This window comes from Trichosurus vulpecula, chromosome 2 (assembly GCF_011100635.1).
Source record: "Trichosurus vulpecula isolate mTriVul1 chromosome 2, mTriVul1.pri, whole genome shotgun sequence".
NCBI classification, from domain to species: domain Eukaryota; kingdom Metazoa; phylum Chordata; class Mammalia; order Diprotodontia; family Phalangeridae; genus Trichosurus; species Trichosurus vulpecula.
The window spans coordinates 450,689,739-450,714,458 of record NC_050574.1 but is presented as its reverse complement, the minus strand read 5'-3'; the positions used below and the strand labels follow the sequence as shown (position 1 = coordinate 450,714,458).

Here is a 24,720-nt window from a genome sequence, read left to right as displayed (position 1 = left end):
TAAATGACACCAAAATAAATCCAAGAATTCCCCTTTCCAAATGTAGTGGAAAGCTGGCAAGGAAAACGGTACTTATAGAGGAGCCATTAGAATTCATTGGCTCGTGAAAGTGAATTGATTGGTGCTAATCTCCTGTCCAGAGAGATCATCAACACCATCATTTGGGTTCAAGAGAGGAGAGTCGCTGGCGGCCTTTTGTCAGCCACTGTTGAGTAGCAGATAGGGAAGAACCTCTGTTACCAACCTTCAGCATTCTCAGTCACTGAGGACGAGACTTTGGTTCTTGTTTGAGAGCTTAATACAATTATTTGTATTAGGCACCAACCACCTGTTAGTATCGTTCTTGTTAAAGGTCAGTGTTCGGTGCCTTACAGTCTGACTTAAGCAGGCGTGTATCAGGTTTGTTGTTGGCCACAGGTTGTGACAGAAGGAATGTGTATCTGATTTGTGCAAGGGATGGGAAGGTAGTTGAGAAGCAGTGAGGATGATGTTTCCTAATTGCACTGTCTCTCAGTAAAATGCTAGAAAAATAATGGTGTAGATCCCCAAACTGCTAACCTATCATTGCTAGTCTACAGTTTTTTCTGTGTTCTGTGTGTCCTTAATTGCTGTAAAAATTGATTCTAGCATACTAGGATAGTATTTGCTTGTTAACATATTGTTGGGTTTTGCTTTATGATCCATTATGCCACCCTCCTCTGTTTTGTGGGTGAGTTCATTCCGTTCACATTCACATTTAAGAGAATACTTCATTTTTCCAAACTCAGTAAATGCTTATTTGAATGCCATCTGTGAATACTGAACTCTTAGGCTTACCTGTAGTGAAAAGAACACTGATCATAAAATCACAGGACTTGAGTTAAAAATTCTAAGCCCTGGCACTTGCTACCTGTGTGATCTTGGGCAAGTCAGCTGATTTCTTTGGGCCTCACTTTTCCTCATTTATACAAAGAGAGTGTGAGACAAAAATGACCTGAGATTCTTTCTATAGCTCTAGAGCCGTGGTCCTGTCTAAGCCACATTAGGAGAGAGCTGGAAAAAAATGTGGACCATGGGAGTCATAGATTTTAGATTTAGAGTAGGATGTAACCAATTCCAGTACAATCTTTTATTACTTCAACAAAATACTTCCTCTTAGCCATCTTCTATCCACAGTATCTTATCCTAGGAGATAGATGTGCTTTAAACTACATTTGGAAATTTATTTTAAGTTCCCTTTCATTTTCCTGAATGCAAACCCAAATAATAATATAAGACTCTCTTTAAGTTGATGACCCCCAGATTTTAGTGAGTTGACTACTCAGGGCTATTTAAATTTTCCATTTTATCATAAGTTATTTATTTCTTCTGTTGAAAAGTCCAGTTCTGCCTCTAGCAGAAGGAAAAATAAGCCAACGTCACAGAAGAAATTGCTTTACTGGGTTGGATCATTTTGTCCATCTAGCCTAGCATTTCGTATCTGACAGTGGATATGTGGAAGAGCAAGGATGTCGTCATTAGTGATATCAACCTCAAAAAGCCAGGAACATACTGCATTCCATTAATACCTCACTAATTCTCATGGTCTCTAGGATGAAATGGCTTGCACAGGCAGAGAGAGTTTGCATATGGGAATTACTAACAAGTATAGCTAGGTGGGACGGTGGATAGAGTGCCAGGACTAGAGTCAGAAAGACTCTTCCTGAGTTCATATCTGGCCTCAGACACTTAGTACCTGTGTGAACCTGAGGAAGTCACTTAACCCTGTTTGCCTCAGTTTCCTCATCTGTAAAAATGAGCTGAAGAAGGAAATGGCAAACCACTCCAGTATCTGCCAGGAAAACCCCAAACGGGGTCATGAAGAGTCGAACATGACTCAGAAATGACTGAACAAAAATTACTAACAGGTAAACTCATGGGTCTGTCTGGCCTTGCTCCTCTCCTCAAAACAACAACAAACCTATGCAAATGTTTTTGCACACACAGGCAAAAGTGTGTGTGTATGTGTGTGTACACACATGCACACGTGTACACACACACATACACATACACATAGAAATGAGAAATTCCCCACTTATAGTGGGGAAAACAACAAGGGCATATGTAAGTATGTAAAGAATAAATACCAAGTACTTCACTACAAGTTATTTGAGAGGACACTAGCAATTAGGAGATAAAGAAATACTTCATGTAAGTAGATGGTGCCTTAGCTGCATTTACTGAAGTTAGGGGTTCTACGAGGCAGAGGCAGTGTGTCTCAGATGTGGACAGCAGCCGCACAAAGGCACAGAAATGAGGAACAGAAAGATTAGTTTGGCTGGATTGCAGGGTGCAAGTAGGTGAATAATGTCTAGTAAGGCTGGAAAGATAGGGTGGGGCCAGGTTGTAAAGGTCTTAGAAAGCTAAGCACAGGAATTTATGTTTTATCCTAGAGGCAATAGAGTGTATTGAGTAAGGGAATGGCGTGGACAGATTCTTGCCTAAAATCACTTTTGGCAGCGTTGTAGGGGATAGACCAGCCTTGAGGCCGGGGATGGAAGGCTGCTGCAGTAATTTAGGTAAGAGGTGGTAGCTGTGTGAGTGGAGAGAAGGGATTGGATGCAGATGATAGTCCGTAGATGTCTCAAGATTTGGCAGCTGCTTGGATAAATGGGATGAGAGAATGAATGAGGAATGAAAAAAAAAACTCAAAGAAATTAAGATGTTATTCAGTCACTTGCCAACATTAGGTTTTAGTATTGGGCAACCAATTGTCTATAATCTTCCTGTTTTTAGAGTTAAAGATTTTTCCAGTATTTCGTGCCATTGTTTTTTTTTTCTTTTAAGTAGTATTTTACTATTATTAATGACAGCTTATGACCTATTAAAGATAAATTTCTCCATGGCTTAAGTGTTTCATTAAAAAAAAGATATTTCAGTTTCTGAGAATGCTAATGGCGCCTTCAGTTGCCAGTGTATTGTGATTTCACTTTTTCAGTTGCTGGACTTCATTCTGTAGAAATAGCCTAGCTCCTTCTTCCAAAATAAGCAGTTATGGTCAATTAAAATCTTTCAGGCCATGTAGATGATTTTATTTAACTGGTTATTTGCACTGTCACATATTTAACTCCCCAAGAGTTAGTGATTGATGCCCATCCCTTCTTCAGAAATCAGAATTCCAAAAATAGAAAGACTGTTTCCTCTGTGTTTGGCACTAGTTGAAATGCCAAGCATAGTTTTTAGTGAGTTAGAGAGTGAGGGGAGGAGAGGAGAAAAGTTACATGTAAATCATTTAGCCATTAACCTAATGTGGTGGATTTATAAATCCTATTACTATAAGCCCTTTTCATTTCCACTGAGGCCTGGCGCGTGCTTGATCGTGCTAATGTAAAATTCATTCTGCCTAAGTGATTACTGAAGTAAGACACTTTTAGTCAATTTTAATCAGGTTGTATGAAACTTGCTTGTACAGTAATATTAACAAAGATATGGACACAGTTTGGCCACGTCTTAATTAGCCCCGTTGCCGAGTTAGGTGAGAAGTCAATCAGGAAGCCAAGGCTCTGAGCCTTCTGACACTTAACAACTTTGCATTGAAGGAAAGTTCTACCTGAGGGACTGAAGCTTTCGGGTAGGGAAGCAAGAGCTGAGGACCACTCCTCAAAATGTGTTTTCAGTCTTGTATGCATTATGTGGATTTTTAAAAGTCTGCAACTCTCATTCTTAGGGTTTACTTGAGAGTTTTTAGTGATGTTAATGGCAATAAATAAATGCGTACTTTCAAAGTTTACTTTTTAATAAATATCTTTACTTTTAAAGTAAAGTTTAGCCATTAGGGATTAACTGTGAACTCATTTATTTTAGTAAGAATCTGAAGTCTCCCATCAGTGAACATGCTTGGTTAAATGAGCTATAAAGGCATCTTTCAAACCTCTACAGGGCTTCATTTCAGATATAATTGTAATAGGGTATGGAATGAGGTCAAGTAAATTGTATGAATAGTTGAGACAGGATACAACTCAGCAGCATGGCTCAGATTGGTTGGGGAGGGAGAAGGAATGGAAATTTGAATGTGTTTTATTTAGGGGCCAAAGCTGTTTCTTAAATAAAATTAGAATGTAGAGATGATTTTTTTTGAAACAAGCAGAGATGAATGGAACAAGGGGAGAAGTGAAAGGACTGAAAGAAGGCTCCCTCCCCCCCAATTTTTTTTCTTCCACAAATGTTCATTTCACAGATTCAAAGGCATAGAGTTGCTGAATTTCTAACTACTTAGATCAAAATCAGAATCCTTTTATTGTAGGAAAATAAGAAAGACATATAAACATTATTAAGTGTTTCAAATGGTATTGTTTATTCAAAAGTGTTTTAAATTTCTTACACTTGAGATGCCAGAAGATTTAAATGACAAATTAAGGTGTTTTTTTAAATAGTGTGTTCTTGGTAATAATGGAAGTATGGGGGAAGTACATTTGTTAGTCATGTTTATAATTAAGGGGTCTCCATCACTGAAGTAGAAATGCATTCTTCTTGAGTATTTGTTTGCATTACAATGTACCGTGTTTGAACTGAATCACTACTTCTTAGGTGGGAAAAGTTAGGGTTTAAGTATGGGATTCAAGCTTGAATTGTTATTTTTTTTTAAACCGTCTTTAAAATCCTATTCTATTGGAGATAGGCATGCTCATCAGTCAGTGATTCTGGCGTTAAAAAGCCAGTCTACTAGATCTTCTACTACCAAATGAAGCCTAATCTCTCCTTTCCAGTGATCTTTGACTTCAGGGCTTGAAATTTACAAGATTACAGATAGCCCTCTGGCCTAGTTGATTGTTTGCACTGGTTGGAATTTGTCCTGCCTAGAAGCTAAGAGAGTTGGTTGTACAAGTAGGGCTTTGCATAATGAACTGAATCATAGGGTAATGGAAGTGTCCATGAGTGTTGTATGTTTTACTCTTTTCTTTCAGCCTATATTTAAGGGAAGGTACTCATCTGTCCGTGGAATAATCTGAGAGATACTTAATTCATCTTTGTAGAACTTAAAAAATCTGACCCAGAAAGACTGTATGACTTAAGTGGAAAGATCTTTGGGGTAGAGGTCAGAGGGCCTAGTGTTCTGTTGCAATTTTTTCTGCTAACCAAGTGTGTGGCCCTTGTCAAGGCTTTTCACCACTTTAGAACTCAGGTTTCTCCTCTGTAAAGTAAAAGGGCTAAGTAAGGAGCTGAAGGTATCAAGAAAGGCCTTCTAGAGGAGGTAGCTTTGAGTTGAACTTTGAAGAAAGGTAGGGATTCTAAGAGATAGAGGTGAGGAGAGAGTACATCTAAAGCATGGACCACAGCCCGTACAAAGTCCTAGAAAAGGGAAATGGGTGAGATGTTGTGTGAGGAATAGTAAGTAGGTTAGCTGGAATGCAGAATGTATGAAGGGGAATTATATAAGATAAGCCTGCAAAAGACAGGCAGGAGGCAAATTGTGGAGGACTCTAAATGCTAAACAGGGAAGTTTGTATTTGATTCCAAAGGCAGTAGAGAGCCCCCAGAGCCTTTGAGAAGGGCAGTGACCTTGTCAGACCTGAGCTGTAGAAATATCACTTCAGCAGCTAGTTGGAAGATGTATATATCAATATGAAATGTTATAAGTGGTTTAAATAGCCTTAATATATTTATTGCTATTATCTAGTTTTAAATTTAATATGCAAATAATAAGGTCATATAACTTTTATACTGTCTCACTTGTATAGTAAACATGGATCATTCTTAAAATGTTAATTCCTTTTATAATTTTTGAAAAGATTAATGTAAGACAAAATATAATGTAATGAATGATATTTCCAGATGCTTCTCTATGAAAATAATTCACATTATATAACTCTTTGAAATTTGCAAAGCATTTTGTTCATAATAACCAAGTAGAATAAGTAATCATCATCTCCACTTTACAGATGAGAAAACTGAGGTATAAGAAGTCGTGTGCCCAGATCACTCAGCTAGGGTCAACGCTAGGATTTTGGGATTTGGATAGAAGTCTTCCTGATTCCAGCGCCTTCTTTATTATGCTGCTTGCATCAAGCTTCAGAATGCTGTAGAGCCATGCAAGAGGTGGACCAACAGGAAAAACCAAATGAATAAAGCATGCTTGTCATCTAGACTATAAAATTTAGTTAGACGGGCAACAGGTAGAGTTAGTCCATCAGTGTGTATGTTTTGGACAAACACTATAGATGGACAGTGCTCAGGCTAGACTTTCATAGCAGGAAAAAGGCTAGATTATATTTGGGGAAAAGCACGGTGTTTTCAACAATCGTTAGCTAAATCCTGACACATGACATTTGTAACACTCATAATCTTGTGCCAATACCATTTGTCTGGAATCATGCAACACCGTACTCTTCTGAAGAATCCTTATTGTGGGGGATCCAGAGGGCAATGGAGGGGGACACATGGGGTGTAAGTAATATACTGGAGTCCATCACTCAGTCAGTAAGCATTTTTTCAGTGCCTTCTATATGCTAGACCCTGAATATACAAAGAAAACAGTCCCCACCCTTACAGAGCTTATATTCTGCTAGGGGGTACACATGTACACAGAAGTGTACACCAGATAATTTGAGGGGGAGAGAGCACTGACAAGAAACAGGACTTGACTAGGTTAGTCCATGGCTGACAGAATCTCCAGCTTTATAGCATCTGCTAGAGCTTGTGCTCCACTGGCATAACCTTTGAGAGCTCAGTTACTGCCATGCCTTGATGAGGCATTGAAATAGGACTTGAGAAGAGGCTTCCTAATGTGTGGTTTCTAAAAATTTCTCTAATGTATTTCCAATTTTATATGTGCATTCCTGCGGGAAGGAGCCTAAAACCATTAGCATCTTGAGATTTCCATTAAGTTGCTCAGTTATAGTCTAGATTTTTATAGTTAGGTTTATGAACTTTGGTATATTTAGTATATTTACTGTGTGTAATATCTAAGTGATACCTACAATACGCAAAAATGGACTAATTGTTAGGGATGTCTTAGATGTCTGGAATTGCCCTTTGGTGTTTTACTCGTTAAGTAGTGCCAGCTTGGTACTTGTATTCTGTACCAATAAGCACTATTTTAGTCTGTCTTGGCATGAGTAGATATTCAGTATAGTATCTTATTTTAGCAGAATACAAATATGGAAAAGGCATAATTGTTACGTTAGAGATTACTTTTACAGGTTAGTGCCATTTTTGGTGATTGGTCTTATGTGACCATTATTTAGTAACCTCTAGACTAGACAAACAAGAGGTACATTCTCCCTGCCTAGGAAAGTATGGATTTATTCTTTAGAAAACAGGATCAGCAGTGCATTTTGGATTTCCTTTCTACTTCCCACTCCTCTTTCAGAGGCCTGGTTAAGACACTTTTTCATACGATTTTAATTCCCGCTCTCTTCCTTGCCTCGTTCCCCTCCTCCCCATCCTGCACTGTTCAGCATAGCCTGAAATGATTGATATGATGGCAGTGCTGTCATTCTTGTTAACAAAAAAAAGTCATTTTTGTTCTAGGTATTTTAATAGAGTCCCATTAAAGATGTATTGCTGACTGAAATATCGGCATGAAGGGCTCTCACTGAGCTGAGCCCAGGAATTAAGAAGTCAGGAAATCGGCTGCTGCTTTGCAAGAGAGCCTTGTGTGACACAGAATCTCCTGATTGGGGAGATCATTACTGCTATTATGACTCGACTTGCGTAGGAATTTTAAATTCCATCTGAATGTCAGTAATAACCCTCTTAGCAAATTATCCTGAATAAAATCACGAAGGCATTTTATATAATAGGTGTTGAATTACTGGATAGATTTGCTAATTAAATACTCTTTGTTCTGCTGCAGTTGACATTACAGGGTAAGATCTTGAACAATTATTCTCAACAGCTGTACTTTGTTAAGGGAAAAATTAACCACAAAGTTTATTTTTTTACACTTGAAGTTGGCAGATTTTTGAAATGTGCTTGAAAAAATTCCATCATCCAATTGGTAATGAGTAGATAAATATGCAGGTGTTGCTGTGAAATCAGATAACTGCAGACTGCCTTATTAATGAATTTAGTAAGCCTTTATAACCCTTTTTTTTTCTTGCTGCTGGCACTTAAAAGTGATCCTCTGTCAGCTGGGTGTAGCCTTAATATTATGACTGGTACTTTGTGAAGCGAACTTGAGAGTGGTCATCTAATAATTACAATACGTGCGTTGCTGTTAGTATGCGTATAGCATTGTCTTCCTTGAGGTCCAGCTTTTATAAGGGGGAAAAACCCAATATGATCTAACAAGACTTTCTGAGCGTTGTTGCTTTCAGGATAATCACACAGTTTGAACTTTAAGAATTTAATTTATTTTTAGGGATTGTGTATTTAATTTATTTTAGGGACTGTGTTATACTGAAGGGTTGCCCGGAGAACTTGGAACAACATATTTATTTTGGGCTGAAAAATTTTAACTTCTTTTTTATGGACAAGCATTTATTTGGCACCTCTGCTGATGATGCTGTTTTAGGCATTTGCTCAGAATTAACGTTCATGCTTTTAGAGGATTTTACCATTTAAACCATATTGACCCAGGCAGAACACCTAAACATCTGAACAAGGGCTCATAATTAGATACTAGACATACTCCCATGTACAATTAAAGGAATAATCATGTTATGGGAAGGAAGGAAGCAAACAGACGTTTGTCAAGTGCCTGCTGTGTGTTAGCACTTTACAGGTACTCTCATTTGAGAGATGGGTGCTGCTATCTTCATTTCATGCTCAGAACCAGGGCAAACAGAAGTGCGGTAACTTGCCCAGGGTGACAGCTAGCAAGCATCTGAGGCCTGACTCCGTGTCCAGTGCTTTATCCGCTGCACTACCTAACTGGTATTCTTGTTTAGATACTGTAGATAAGGGCTATCTAGATATCTTTACTCTGATTAATCAGAGAAGGTTTAATAAAAATGATGCCTTAGAATTAGGAAGAGTTTTGAATCTTCATCCATACTAGCTTACATTTGTAAATCTCTCTCTTCATATTTATTTGATCCTTACAGTAACATTGTGAAATAGGTAAAACTTGTGTCATGATGCCCACTGTATAAATAAGTAAAATCTGACTCAGACAGTTTAAGTGACTGGCCTGTCATACAAGTAAAAAGGGACAGAACTCTGTCTCAAATCTGTACCCTCTCTGAATACAAATTACACCATTTTGCCTCTCAGATTGGAAATGGCTTGTATATATTGGCAGTTAAAGCCTTCACTTTGGGCTCTCAGCAAATACAGCTAATTCCTGGTCTTTCAAGCAGCCACTGGGGCAAACTTACCTTAATGTAACCAGTGAAGCACCAGACTGAGAAAACTTCCTTTACCCCTTGTCTGCAGCTGCAGAGCCAGGCCGTGGGACGGTTTTATAGAGAAATATTTAAGTTAGGCTTTGTGGGAAATGACTTAGTGGGGATGGTCAGGGGAGATTTGCTATCTAGATTCTTAGATTTAGCGTTGGAAAGGGGTCCTTAAAAGTAATCTAATCCACTCCTTTTATTTATGAGGAAAACTAAGGTCCAGGGATGTTGTAACTTGTTTTTGGTCAGAGAGGTAGTAAGGGATAGTTGCTGGAATTTGAACCTAGGCCTGTCCGATTCTAAATCCAACTTTTGCTCCACTGCAAAACTGCTTTAAAGCAGAGGGTGAGGATCTTAGACCTAAGCTACAGTTCATTTAAAAACGTAGAATCATCTGTACCATTACCAGAGAACAGAGCCTTGGTAGTAGCCCTCAGTATATGGAAGTAGAAGTTTTGAGAACCATGGAGTTTCAGTGATTCAGGTGTTTGAAGTATCATGGAAAGTTAGATCTGGAAGTGAACTTAGAAATAATCTAATTTAATTTTACACATGTTTAGAATGAGTCTTGCCATTGGTCATAAAGGTTGTCCTCTTGCTAACAGATTGACAGTTCTGTCCTTTCTACAGTATTCTCACTGCTTTGAGCAGGAAACGATTGAAATGTGTTGAAAAGAGATGATAATTAAGCTTATCTTCATCATGATAAATTTGATTTGAGTTACTTTTCCCAATGGTATTGACTTATGCTTTTCTATAATAGATTTCTCCATATATTTTAAATATGGAAGATAAATGATTTGTTACTTAGTGCCTTGGTGACAGAGGAGTGTGGATGGCAGCTTATACAGATGTACAGAGATGAATCTAATGGAGCAATCAGAGGACAATGAATCCCCCCAGTGGGGCAAAGGGTTAGTTGAGAGGCCTGTCAGGGCCAGTTTTGCTGGCTCTTGGATACCAGGCTAAGGAAGGTTTTTTGGCTGGCTCTTAGATATCAGGCTAAGGAGGGTTTTTTTTTTTTTTTTGCTGGCTCTTGGATACCAGGCTAAGGAGCTCTTTTCTGTTGGCAACAGGAAATCGCTGACCATTTCGGCTGGCTGTGGGTTGCAAGGTGTTCGAGAGCAGGGAGAAACTACAGGCAGGAAGACCAGTTAGGAAATTTTTGCAGTTAGTCCAGGCTTGTGGTGCTAAAGAGCCTGGACAGGATGCTGATGGGTATATGCAGGAGGGAAGAATCATTAGGATTAAGTGACTATTCAGTTAGATAGCTCCATGACTTCAAGTCTGGTTTGCCGAAAGAATGGTCTTTGACAGACTATATGGGTAATGAAGATAAATATTCAGGCACATTAGGATTGTTCCTTGTTTAGATAACATTTTAAAAGGCTGTGGATGGATATTAAAAAGTCTCTATACAGACCAGTTTAAAACAATTAAGAACATACGGGAAATGAAAAAAAAATTATGCAGTAGTCTTAATGATGAACTCTGACTAGAAGCCAAGAGACTAAGTCCTGACATTTTGGTTGTAAAATGAATAGATTAGACTAAAGGATAACTCAAGTCCCTTTAAGTTCCAACATTCTGTGATTATCACTGTCAGAATAGACCCGAGGTTCTTAACTTTGTGTGTAGCAGACCTCTCCTCAGAATGATATTTTTAAACGCATAGAATACAATAAAAGGATTACAAAGGAAACTAATTATATTCAAGTAAAGATGTAATTTTTTCCCCATCTAAGTTCATAGATTCCTGGAAATTGTGTCAGACTCTAGGTTGAGAACCCTGGCATAGAGAAAGCTAAAATTTTGTTCATTGATGAGATGATGGAAAATTCAGATAGACCCTTTTGAACTTGTTGAGAATAAAAATCAAAAGAAGAAACCAAAGCCTAGCCACTCTTCATTGGGGGAGGAAAGGGAAGAGAATAAGTATTTATATTATGTCTACTATATGCCAGGCACTGTGCTAAATGCTTTTTACAAATATTATCTCAGTTCATCCTCATGATAGCCCTGTGAAGTAGGTACTGTTATTCTCATCTCAGAGTTGAAGAAACTGAGGCACAGATTAATTTACTTGCCCAGGGCCATGCCTGGTAAGTGGTGCAAGGTGTTTACCTATTCTGTATTATAGCAGTTGTTATTTTAAGAATGAATGATGAGAAGTCAAGTATTAAAGCATTTACTAAGTCCTTACTAATGTTAAGTATATATACTTATACACCGTGCTAAACCTTGAGGTTACAAAGAAGGCAGAAGCAGTCTCTGCCTTTGAGGAAGTCACACTCTAATGGGGGAGACAACATGCAAGCAACTCTATATGCCAGATGTATACAGGGTGAAATTGGAGGAGATTTCAGAGACATTTGTGGGACTGTGGGACTGTCATTTGAACAAGCATTTTTTGTGAAGGTTACACCTCCCGTTGCTCAAATGCAGATTATTGTTAAGTACAGGTAGGCTGGGTTTTTTTCTTTGCCATGATTTAATTTAATGTTTAAATGGTAGATATTACATTGGATCTGACATTTCATCAATGTGCGTACTCCTTCTATACATGCAGCTGGAGTTTTCTCAGGAAAAGTGAGCACACACACAAAAATAAGTACTTGTGCCCATTAAATTATTATTTGCATTATTAATGCTAGCAAACATTTCTGAGAGTTGTAGATAGGCAAATGTAGCTGACAGAGTTGTTCTTCTGCTTTGAGGGTTGCCGATGGTGATGTTTCCTTGGATATCTGTGGCCTGAAACGAATGCCATTCAGTTGAGCCAGTCCACTGAGCGGGCTTGTGTTTGCAGTTCTGACAGTTCTTCCTGCTCAAAGAGCAGCGTTGGTAGCAGCTCTTTCATTAGAGTGGGATTTAGAGAGAATATTCGATGAGAACTTCTTAAGGCCATTGCAGTAGATGGGATTTTTTTTCTTGCCAAACTCCTCACAAGATCTTTACTTTACCAGAAAAATTTCATTGATTTGTTCAGTTGGCATTTACAAATGTGAATATGTTACTCTACTGGTTACTGGAAGAGATAAGATTTACAAATAACCAGAATACAAAATAGACTATGATGAGCACGTAGTTGAGGTACAAAAAAGTACTATGAAAATGCTAAGGAAAGGGAAAGGAAGCAGAGAGATCCAGCAAAGCTTCATTGTGGAGAGGGTTTTTGTTGAATGCCCTCTTCAAGAAAGACAAATGCTAATTTACTTACAGATACACACTTCTAGAAGGAACTTTACTAAAAGAACAAAAATGTGCAGACATTATTTGATTTTCATGTAAAATTTTTATATTCTATTAATTTCTTGTTAATGTGTTCTTGGAGTAGAACAATGGAAGGGTGGTTAGGTGGCCATTTGTAAGAAGTGCTTTGTTTTGGAAAAACTAAAACATGGGGAATTTTATGTTTATGTTATGCAGGTATGTTTATATATCCGTTTTCTAATCATTTTCTAATACATTAATCTTGGCCTTTTTTTTTAACATATTTAGATTTTGATGCATACCAAGGAGATGGTGCAAAAGGTAATACTGAACATTTTCATTACACAACAATTCTTAAATATCACACCTGGCGAAGTCTTTGTATTCAAAGAAAATTGTAACCCAAACAGAGGGAAATCGCGTCTTAGGATGCCTAGTTTACTACTGTAATCCTCCCTAATGGATTATAGCTTTTTTCTTTTACCAACACTGATATGATCTAGCCACTGCTTGAAGCCTCTATGTGAGTGTTTCAGGCAAATTAGCAGCAGTGCTAATTAGAGTTTACTTGCAGGCCTTTATACTGTATGTGTTCTAGTGTTGTTTGTTATGATTGATTTTTTTGGCACCCTTCATATTCTGCTAAAGAGTGTTTGATACTGGGTTTGACACGGATTTGTGCCCCTGAAATGTTTTGTAAAGTACTCCGTTTTGGATTTTTAAGCTGCTATTATAACCAATTATCATGGTGGTACATGGGAGTCAGGAAGATCCTTTATTCTTATGTTCTAATATTTTACTTCTCCTTTCTCATTTATTTAAGGTACAGTTTTGTTCATCTCTATATGTTATATTTTCTTTGGTCCATCACTTTCTTTTTATTTCAGAGCAAACAGTGGAATTATTTCATGTTTTACTTTCTATTTACTATTATGAATTATATTTAGACCTTAGTTTTTCATTAAATGAATAAGTCAGGTACTGTGGGCAAACCAAGTGAATGTTTAAAACCAGTCTTGCTCTTGAAGGGTGAATTTTGGTTTTGAGTTTCCTAGCATGGGTTATGTGGAATATCTTCATCAATATAAGGTCACTATGTACATATTCAACATGTTTTCTTTTCATTTAGATGAACCTCGACGTTATTTATGGAGATACAGATTCAATTATGATAAATACCAATAGCACCGACCTGGAAGAAGTCTTCAAGTTGGGGAACAAGGTGAAAAACACTTACTGGGATTGTTTGTTTTATCTGTTTGTGTGAGTTGTGTTTTGGACATGTAGGAATCAAGTAATAGGTGTATTGTGTATTGTGAAAGTGAATTTAGCCATAGTTACATTCCTTAATTGATTCTTATTTTCTCAACTCATTAAAATTTATAGGATTATATATTTGTGAAAAGGACCCCAGAGACCTGCTAGTTCAGTCCTTTCATTTTTCAGATGATCTCTAGATGAAGTCTAGAGTGGTTGCATGCCTTAAAAAGTCACACAGCTAGTAGTAGAGTGGGATTTGAGTCCATGTCCAATACTGCTCAGCTGGGTTGCCCCTCCAGGTTCTCCATTCCATTTTCGGATAGCCTTTATTGTTAGGAGGTTCCTCTTTGTATTTAGACATAATGTGAATCTCTCTGACTTCCCATGTGTGCTAGTCCTTTCCCCTGAGACCAAGAAAAAATTGTCTAGTTCTTCTATGCGACTACATCTCAAATAGCTGAGGGCTAAAATCACATCTTTAAATCTCTAAACCTGCTCTTCCCTGGGCTGACCATCCCTAGTTCGTTCAGCTAATTTGCTGTCCTCTCATTTGTTAGTTTAGGTAGAAATGTTTAAAAAAAAATGAATTAATTTTCCCCTGATTGCTCTTTGATCTGAAAGTATGCTAAATATTGTGGAATACTTAAATACGCTCATCTCTTTTCCGATGTCTCCTGTAAGAAAATTATGGCTCTAGAATAATTAAAATGGTTGATTTTTAAATTTTTTGTCAGGTCTATACAATGTTCTTTTGAGGCGAAATGAAGTTTTATAAAAATAAGTAAATGTATTCTGATACACACATTAATCCAATAATTTATTAAGGTCTTTACACATAAGATAATGTGCTAGATACTTTGGGGAAAGTAAAGAGGCAAAAACCAACCCTAGAGGAGAGGTGTATAGTAGCACAATGTAGCATTAATATATGTAAAGCGTATTGCAAGTCTTAAAGCACTGTGTAAACTGTCATTAACTCTAAGTGTTAAAAGAATTGTGTAGACAGCAAGTACTTTCGGACGTCTGAGCAAAGAGAAATTCCTTCCACCTAAGGTTACCATACATGGACTATTTTGACAAATTTCTTTGTTACCAGGCCACAGGACAGAGTTTATAGGGGTGTTAGGATACTTTTGCCTTATCCTCTCTGCCCTGAATTAACAAGTAGTTCATGCATAGACCTGATTGCCTTTTGGATAATCTAACCTCACATAGATTATTTCCTATTTGCCCTGATGTCCTGTTTTATTGAAAATGAGTAAAGATCATTTTCTGCCATTTGCTTTCACATATTTATAGCTTACCCTTTTCTTCACCATTCACTCCTGCTGCACATGCAACTGGCAGTCTGTGTCCAACTAGCTAAGCAAATGTAAAGATTAAAAGCTTCTAATAGATTAATAACCTCCTGTGTGTCCCCCAGTGGGTAATGGTCTGTGAGCTTCAGAAGTCAATTAAGGCATTAGCCTGGCAGTGAGTTTTAAGGTCATAGGTTCATAGGACCATAGATCCAGAGCTAAAGGAGACCTAGAATGCCTCTGGTCTAACTTCCTATCTTGCTGATGAAGAAACTCAATCCAGAGGAGGTTAAGTTAAGTTAAGATCGTGTGTGTCATAGACAGAATTTGAACCCACATACTGTGTTTTTTCTATCTAGACCCTCAGTTCCTTGGACAGTGCTTTTGATTTAGGTACTTAATACAGGTTAATTGTGTTTGATGGAGTGTGTGTATATGTGTGTTATATACACAATATATGCACTGTGTGTATCACACACGTACACACAGATTTTGGGGATCTTTTTGGAGGTATCTTGCCAAGTTGTCATTGAGTAAAGATATTAGTGGATCTCTGTTAGCTGGGTCTTACCAAAAGTCATCACCCTTTCCTGTAGAAGCCAGTGCAGTGTAAGTCAGTCTTTTTAAGCCTGTCACTAGAGATATTGTTGGGATTATCTTTGGGGAACACTTAGCCAAATCTCAGGCTCATGCATACGGTAAACATGCACTTATATGGTTGAGTTTTTAAAAATTATTTTTATTTCGTTTTTGCAGACCTCATCTGCACAACATTATCATGACCACTCTCATATTCCTTTGGGTCTTCAAGATTTTTCTGAGATAGGATGTCCTTTTGTATACCAATACTCCTGGGAGGGTGCCAAAGACAATTTTACTTATTTTACGCTTTTGCCCACAACTAAATATGTTGTTGTTCAGTTGTGTCTGATTTGTTGTGACCCCATTTGTTGCAAAGATACTGGGCTGGTTTGCCATTTCCTTCTGCAGCTCATTTTACAGATGAAGAAACTGAGGCAAACAGGGTTAAATGACTTGTCCAGGTTCACACAGCTAGTAAGATCTTTCTGACTCCAGGCCCAGCAATCTGTCTATTCACTGAACTACCTAGCTGCCCACAGCTAAATGTGTGTAAGTTCATGTTTACTCTGCTGGTCCTTTGATGTGCTCATGCGACTGTATGTTTGTGTATCATACATGTTTCTGTTATGCTGATGCTTAGTAACTGCCTAATGTTTGTTGACTGACTCAGTGTATCTTTCCAAGATGGTAATTTCCTAATAGATAACGTGCTGCATCTGTTGATCTTTTTTTTCTGTGATACTCAGAGCAGTACCCTATTCAGGTAGATACTAAGTAAGAAACACTGCCTTTGTATCCCATTTTTGTTACATTAAGGGATTTATGACTTAATTGACGTAGGTATTCTCTCCACAGAGCATGGAATCTTCATGCTTCATGAGTAATAGCCAAAAGAAGTGACCTGGTAACCATCCCTATGTTACTGAGCCTATGCCAATGTAGTGAGCCTGGCTCTCTGGTGAGAGCCTGGACTTGTATAGCCTTTGCTGATTAAGAATGCATATAAAAACTTATATTGTGCTGGCAATATCTCAGAAAAGGAGAAGCACCGCAGAATCACAGTCGAGTCCCAGGAAGGTTTCCCAAGTTCTTGAATGTAGTAAATAGCAAGGTGCTCAGAATAGGGTGATAGTGAAAAGTCTCTTCACATTAATTCTATGAAGTACATATGTGCATCTTTTGCTCTTAGAGGTTCATGTTAATGGTGGACATTTTCACAGGTTAAAAGCGAGGTGAACAAGTTGTACAAGATGCTAGAGATTGATATTGATGGAATTTTCAAGTCTTTGCTTCTGCTAAAGAAGAAGAAATATGCTGCTCTGGTGGTGGAGCCAACCTCCGATGGGAAACACGTCACCAAACAGGAGCTGAAGGGACTAGACATAGTGCGGAGAGATTGGTGTGATCTTGCCAAGGAAACTGGGAAGTGAGTTCATCTTTCAGCTTTATTCGTGCCATTTTAGACGGTACTGATGGAGACTAATGACATTTGTCAAGGACACCGACACTTGTCTCATGTGAGGGCAGCGGCTTATTTGTTTCTATTATTAACTGGTTACATATTCACAATTCTTAGGTTAATAAGAGCTGATTTTTAAAAGCACATTAATACTTAGAGCTAAATTTATCCACTAACAAGATATTAAGTGTAAATTGTATCTGTCAAATTTTGTTGATAAAATGCTTGCAACAGAGAGTTTTACATCTTTGGGATTTTTTTTTTTTTAATATTCCAAATGAACTGTCTACTTTAATTTCAGGAGAAGCCAAACATGTGGTATCTGAAGGCTTCCCTTAGCCCCCAGTGGGGATAAGCATCAGAGAGTACTTATTTCATACCCGGAACAGTTTTGAGGTTAACTTAAACCATTCATTAAAAGAGATTTCCACCATTGTGGAAGTTGCGTAGATCCCTTGTATCACTGTTTTATCCTGTATCTGAAAGATAATTTTTATTTACTTTGTACTCTAGTCCCAAGATTTATCTGTAAACTTCATGCTGGAGTAATAATATTAATCCTTTCAAGTTTTGACTGCTAAGATATCACAAGGAAGTCCCCCATGGATTGATACTTAGAATTTGGAAACACAATAAAAAGAACTGGGTGTGTGTGTTTGCACCTGTGCCTGTACTCGTACACATGTACATGCAAAATCATCCCAATGTGAAGTGCTTTCTTCAGAGGTACTTCAGGCACTTATCTGCTTTCAAATATTTTTGATTTAGATGTTATTGAAGTCCTGAGTGTTGGAAGTGTCAGAACTTTGAGTAAATAATTTTTAATTGTTTTACAATATTTTGGGGAGTATTAATATTCTCTCCTTGTTTTTCAATCTGTTTATTGCATTCAACTTTCATAGGGATTGGGACAGTCGCTGTTAATAGAGAGACTATTCTTGATAGCATAGAACTGGTCATCTGAGTTATAGGTCACTGTTGCCTTTTTATGAAATGTAGTTTGGAATAGTTATAGCTTCTAAATGTACTGAAAGATGAAAAAGACTTTGTATAGACTGTCGATTAAACTATTTTCTTCAGCTTTGTGTTTTTCAAGAAAAGATGCATCATAATAGAAGTAAATTTCTCTGAGTTAGAAATGTATTACTAATTAAGGCTATACAAATGTTTTTTGTCAGAGTTCTTTTTCTGACAAATTATAATGCAGCTGTCAAACTCTGGCTCTGCATTTTTCTTGGCTTCTTTATTGCTCTTCCCAGTCTTCCCCACCCCCCAGGGAGTGTACTCTAAGGTTGTTGTGGGATAGCATGAAGTGCAAGAACACTGGGGAGAAGTGGAGGGTCAAATAAAAGTTTGAGAACCGTTTATTTTATTCTTGAAGGATTTCTCATTCCAGCTCACCCAAGTAATAGTCATCTCATTGAAGTCTTTGCATTGAACATAGATGTACATTATGAACAAAGAGAACAGCGTCACCTTTCTGTTTTAACCTGTGTGTGGTGTGAGTTAGGCCTTTTGTGGCTTCCACGTATATTTTGTATTGGACACTCCTTTATCTATGGTCCTAGTTTCATTTTATGTGAAGTTTTTATAGGCTGGACATTGTAGTTGCTACTAACTGACAGGGTGCCTTTAAAGACTTTAGCAGAAAGTAAAACAAAAGCTAATAGCCTTGTTTTACATGAACTTATCCACTACCTTATGTGGAAGTGGTCTCAGTGTTTATAGTATGAACTAGTAGAACTTTATCTTGTTCCTTGCCATTATCTTAATGAAATATTTTTACTTTTCCTTTTAACCTATTTCTTTTGCAGCTTCGTCATCGGTCAGATTCTTTCTGACCAGAATAGGGACACAATTGTGGACAACATTCAGAAACGGTTAATAGAAATTGGAGAAAATGTGACGAATGGTAGTGTCCCAATAAGCCAATTTGAAATTAACAAGGTAAATAAAGCTTTTATTATGTTGACCAACTAATGTTGTGTTTGACTTTACGCCCAAATACCTGAAGAACTTCCAAGTCTTTACAATAAAGGGAAACTCTAGGAATTGATAAAAGTTACTCAGTTTGCTGTAATTGCACTAGTATTTGAGGTGGTCTTGTGTTGTAACTCTGCCCCTGGAATCCCTTCATGTTGCCGCATCTGTGGGACCTAGGATAGTATAGGCAAAGACTGGAAACTCTCTTGACCTGAGTTTCTTTATCCATCAAATGGAAAAAGTGATACCAGTAGTAGATCCCTCACAGGATAGGTGGGATGCTCTGTGCCCAACCCTTTATAAACTTTAAAGTGCCATATGAATGTTTGTCATGGTGGTGGTTCTTCTTACTTTTAAGCACTTATATTTGCACTTGCCCCAAATTTAAAAAAAAAAAAAGCGAAGCCCAATAGCAAGTAATTTATCTCTAAATGTTATTAATGTTCAGGTCTTTTTCAGGTTTTTTGAATTAAATAGTGATATCACTTCCTATGCCCAGAAAAAGGTCACAGAATTCACAGGAGTTAGGGTTAGATGATATTCTGGACCCTGTTCCTTTTAAAAACATTTAGATATCTTTTGCTTTTACATCACCTTCATTTACAGACATGTCCATCCCACTCTTCCTGTTCAGCAAGCGGTCCCTTGGAACAAGTAACAAAACAGGAAAAAACGCAGTTCTGAAAAACTAACAACAGAGTCTGAAATATGTTTACCTGTCAACGCCCCTCATCTCTCACCTCTCTAGAAAGGGAGGGACAGATATTTTCTCAGCTGTTTTCCAAGGCCAAACTCCAAAGTGTTCAGTTTCACTATTTTGTTCTTGTTGTTTCCAGTTATTTTGTTTAAGACATTATAGATATTTTTTCCTAGTTCTCTTACTTCACTATAAATCTGTTTATGTAAGGCTTCCCATGATTCCCTGGATTCTTCATATGTATCATTTCTTTCATCATTACTTTTCCTATAGTAATATTATATATGTGTTACAGTTTTCTAAGTACTCTCTAACTGATGAGCACTTACCTGTTAACCATCAAAGATGCTACTCTGAATATTTATGTGCATATAGGATCTTTTCTTTAACTATATTTCCTCTTTGGGGTATAGACCTAGCAGTGGAATCTCATACTCAAAGGTTATGGACATTAATTTACTGTCTTACTGAATTCTAACAAAGCTGAATTAATTCATAGCTTCTCCAACGAAGCATTAGTGTGTCTTTCTCTTTTAGGTGTGGCATCATTGATTCTTTTCATCTCTGTCCGTTTGTTTGATATGAGACAAAACCTCAAAATTATTTTTGTTTGTGCTTCTCTTAGTGATTTGGAGCAGTCTTTCATATGATTGTTATATGGCAAATCTTTGGAGTAATGCTTGTTCATACTCTGACTGCATATGCACTGGAAGATTACTTCCTTCTTATAGATATGAAAATTGAGGTATACTATAGGAAGTCAGGAAGACTTGTTCAAGGTCACATAGCTAGTTAGAACCCCAATCTCCTAATTTCCAGATTAGTACTCTTTCTGAGACGTGAAAGTTAATTCTTTCATGCTTTTGAGAAATGAAAGCACTATTTCCAAACCGTTGTGTAGGATAAAGGGAAAATGGGGTAGTATATCTTTCTTACAATGTTTATATAAAATTTCTGTGAAAGATCTGAGACTTTCCCAAAGCAACCCACATCTCTTTATTTCTTTTTTCTTCATCTTGAGGCAATGTCATTTTTATACTTCTAGTACCAACATTCATTGACTTGTTCATTCTTTTTGTTTGTTTATATTTTATTATTTAATATTCCTAGGAGTTTTCTTTTTGGGATCTTTTTGAGGAGGCAATCTGTGGATTCCTTCAAGTTCTATTTCACCCTCTGGCTCCAGAATATCAGGGCAGTTTTCCTTGATAATTTCTTGAAAGATGATATCTAGGCTCTTTTTTTTTTTTTTTTTTTTTTTTTTTTGATCATGGCTTTCAGGTAGCCCAATAACTTTTAAATTATCTCTCCTGCATCTATTTTCCAGGTCAGGGGTTTTTCCAATGAGATATTTTACATTGTCTTCCACTTTTTCCTTCCTTTGGTTCCGTTTTATAATATCTTGATATCTCATAAAGTCACTAGCTTCCACTTGCTCCAGTCTAATTTTTAAGGTAGTGTTTTCTTCAGTGGTCTTTTGGACCTCCTTTTCCATTTGGCTAATTCTGCCTTTCAGGGCATTCTTCTCCTCATTGGCTTTTTGGAGCTCTTTTGCCATTTGACTTAGTCTGTTTTTTAAGGTGTTGTTTTCGTCAGTATTTTTTTGGTTCTCCTTTAGCTAGCCATTGACTTATTTTTCATAGTTTTCTCACATCACTCTCATTTCTCTTCCCAATTTTTCCTCTACTTCTCTTACTTGCTTTTCCAAATGGCCTGAGACCAGTTCATGTTTTTCTTGGAGGCTTTTGATGTAGGCTTTTTGATTTGTTGACTTCTTCTGGCTGTATGTTTTGGGCTTCTTTGTCGTCAAAAAAAGATTCTGAAGTCTGAGTCTGAATCTGGGACTGTTTTTGTTGCCTGGCCATGTTCCCAGCCAACTACTTGACCCTTTAGTTTTTCGTTGGGGTATGACTGTTTGTAGAGTAGAGAGTACTTTGTCCCAAGCTTGAGGGGCTGCGCTGCTGTTTTCAGAGCTATTTCCACACTGCAAGCTCTGGCACACCAGCGCTCCTTCTCCCCCAAGAACCGCCAACCAGGATTGCAGCCCAAATCCAGGCAGGGCAAAGCAGGCTTTGCATTGCTGCTCTAATCCACTTCATGTTTCCTCCCACCATGTGAGCCTTGGACCAGAAGCAACTGCAGCTGTAACTCTGGAAGCAGCGTCAGAGCTACACTACCCCTGCCGCCCCTGGGGTTGGTTGCCCTCGAACTCCTTTCACTCTGTCCCAGAAGCTTTTCTCACTAACCTGCTCTGTTGTCTTTGGCGTTTGTGGGTTGAGAAGTCTGTTAACTGCCCCAGCTCAATGATTCAAGGCACTACGACCTGTTCCGCCTGGCTCCTGGTTTGGTCGGTCCTGGCGCGGCCCACACTGGGCTCTGTTCCACTCTGCTCCCAGTACCCTGCAGTAGACCCTTCTAGCTGTCCTGGGCTGATGCCCTGTTTCACTCTGCTATTTTGTGGGTTCTGCAGCTCTAGAATTTGTTCAGAGCCATATAGGTGTTTGGAGGGACCTGGGGGAGAACTTAAGCAAGTCCCTGCTTTCCAGCCGCCATCTTGGCTCCGGCCCCCTGACTCATTCATTCTTTAAAGAATGTCTGTTAACTCTGGTGTTCTGTGTAAAAGGTACTTTGGTATATAGGTGCTAGATGATATATATCTCTACATAAGAACACAGAAGCAAGCTAAGATACGTAGACAGATAATTGTAATCGAAATTAGAATATAACTGGTACCTAACAGAGTAGCTGTAGAATGAGAAATGATAAGAAGTCATCATTTCTGACTAGGGGGTAGTGTGCAGCATTAGTAAAGAAAGCCTTTATGGAGGAGGTGACATTAGATTTGTGCCTTGAAGAATGAGTAGGGTTTTATTGTGATATAATTGGTGCAGGGAAAGACATTAACCTAAGCAATCAGGACACTTTTTTTGATTGGTGGGTGGGGTGGGGTAGGAGTAGGAATAAAATCCAATTTGCTCGGAGTATAGAGTGGCATTAATGTGAAATAAGAGAAAGGTTGGTTGATTCTAGATAATAGAAGTATTTGAATATCAAAATAAGGAAAGTTTGAATTTTATTTGGTAAGGATTACGATGACACTGAAGGTTTTTGAGCAGTGAAGTGAGTGATAAAATTAGCTAAGAAATAATCCCTCCTCCACTGAAATTTATAAAAATTTAAAACTCTCAAGACTTTACGAACGCAATTTGAAAAATAGATCCAATTTCAGTAAGAATATATGATCTGTATTCCTGGGAAGATGGTAGAAGGTATAATAAGCTGGAGCTCAGCTGTCTTCTATCTGTGCCAAATAAATAAAAAAAAAGTTGTTTAACTTCGACAAAATCATTAGTGATGAGTTGGAGGTGGAAAATTTAAAGAACTCACCATAAGGTAATTTTTGCAGAAAAATACCTGAAAACTTGCTAATTAGTCTCACTTCTGGTCCTTCTGTACCTTGCATAACTCTCATTTCCCTCTCCCACCCTGCAACCTCATTATACCCATTTCTTCCAGGCAATAGCCTTATGATCAAGGGTGGCCCACGGGCCTTGTGACTACTTCAGTTTTATGATTGCCTTTTGGAATTGACCACCTGGCAGTATCATTTGCAGACCATTCCCAGAAAGGGTGATGAGGGCCCATGAATCATATGAGTCCAGAGGATCTAAAAGAAGAACAAAGGATTATGATTTTTAGAAAAGTATTGAGCCCAGGGGAGAAATTCATCAAGGATGAAGAATTCAAGAAGTGTTGTGCTGGCTGTAGTCAATATCATGTAGGTAAAAATAAGTATTATTCAGAAATGTGGAAAATAAAAACAAGACTTAAGCCAACAGTACTTTCTTAGTGTTTACTTTCAGCAGTGTCCTTGAATACTTCTTTCCCTCTAATACCTTTTTGACTCTCTCCTGGGGTAAGATGAGAGTCTGAATAAAATCAGTTTCAGAGAGAGCAGGGCGGAGCCCCAAAAGAGTAGGATTTGAAAGGGTCAATAATAGGACCAGCTATAGTATCCTCTTCCTATCTTTCTGTATCATTGTTCCATTGGACTCTTGAGGGTCAGATTTCATCCAGTGCTGGTTTTTTCCTGAGAGAGAGAGCAATAAAAGCATCACAGCATATTTTTCAAAGCCCTCTGATATGACATTCAGGTAATTCTGAGACCTAAAATGGTTCATAAAGTCAATCAAAGAATTAAATGAAAATATTTTTATATGACAAATATTGTAACTCGAGAATGAAATGAATTTAATGAGACCAAAGAGACAAAATATTGGGACTGTTCAGAACAGTAGGTTCACTGAAAAAGAAATCAGAATTAGAACACAAAACTGCAGACACAAAAGAAAAATTAATTGAACGAAATAAAAAAACCGTAAGCACTCCATCACGCAAGAATACTAGACTTGGTATGAAGAGACTAGTTCTTCCATAAAAGTATCATAAAAAAACCCCAATAACTTGTAAATGAAAGACCAAACTTCCAAAAACTATGCACAAATAATTTATCAGAAATATTACAAGCAGATGGCAAAATCCAGCTAAGGGTAATCCATAGGATGCCAATAGAATGAAATTCCATGCTTAGTTCACCAAGAAACATTGTAGTAAGATTTCACAATTTCAACAATAAAACTGTTCAGGAATCGAAGGAAAAACCTTTCATATTCCAAGGCAGATTATTCAGGAAATCACAGGAATAGTGTATATATTCAAGAAATCAAATAATTTGAATATGATTTTCTACAAAAACAAAGATCATCTGACACTTACAAACAGTTGGCACGCTGAGCCCAAGTATCACGGAAAATAGCTGGGCCTTCTGCAAAAGAGAATATGAGTCATTCTTTCAAAAGAATCCAGAGGTGAGCAGGATTTTCAACATGGACAGAAGAAAAGGAAATTTTAAACATTTAAAAAAACAATTAA

At 37.7% G+C, this 24,720-nt stretch overlaps 1 protein-coding gene across 4 annotated transcripts in view; it reads left to right on the top strand.

Moving 5' to 3' along the window:
- Positions 1-24,720, top strand: part of POLA1 (DNA polymerase alpha 1, catalytic subunit) — a 322,857-nt gene that overhangs the window by 93,444 nt on the left and 204,693 nt on the right. For all 4 annotated transcript variants that reach the window (XM_036746570.1, XM_036746571.1, XM_036746573.1 and 1 more), the window contains 4 exons: positions 12,798-12,830; positions 13,639-13,731; positions 16,870-17,075; positions 18,923-19,055. In XM_036746570.1, the coding sequence (XP_036602465.1) occupies positions 12,798-12,830; positions 13,639-13,731; positions 16,870-17,075; positions 18,923-19,055 (465 nt within the window). The remainder of the gene's footprint in view (positions 1-12,797; positions 12,831-13,638; positions 13,732-16,869; positions 17,076-18,922; positions 19,056-24,720) is intronic.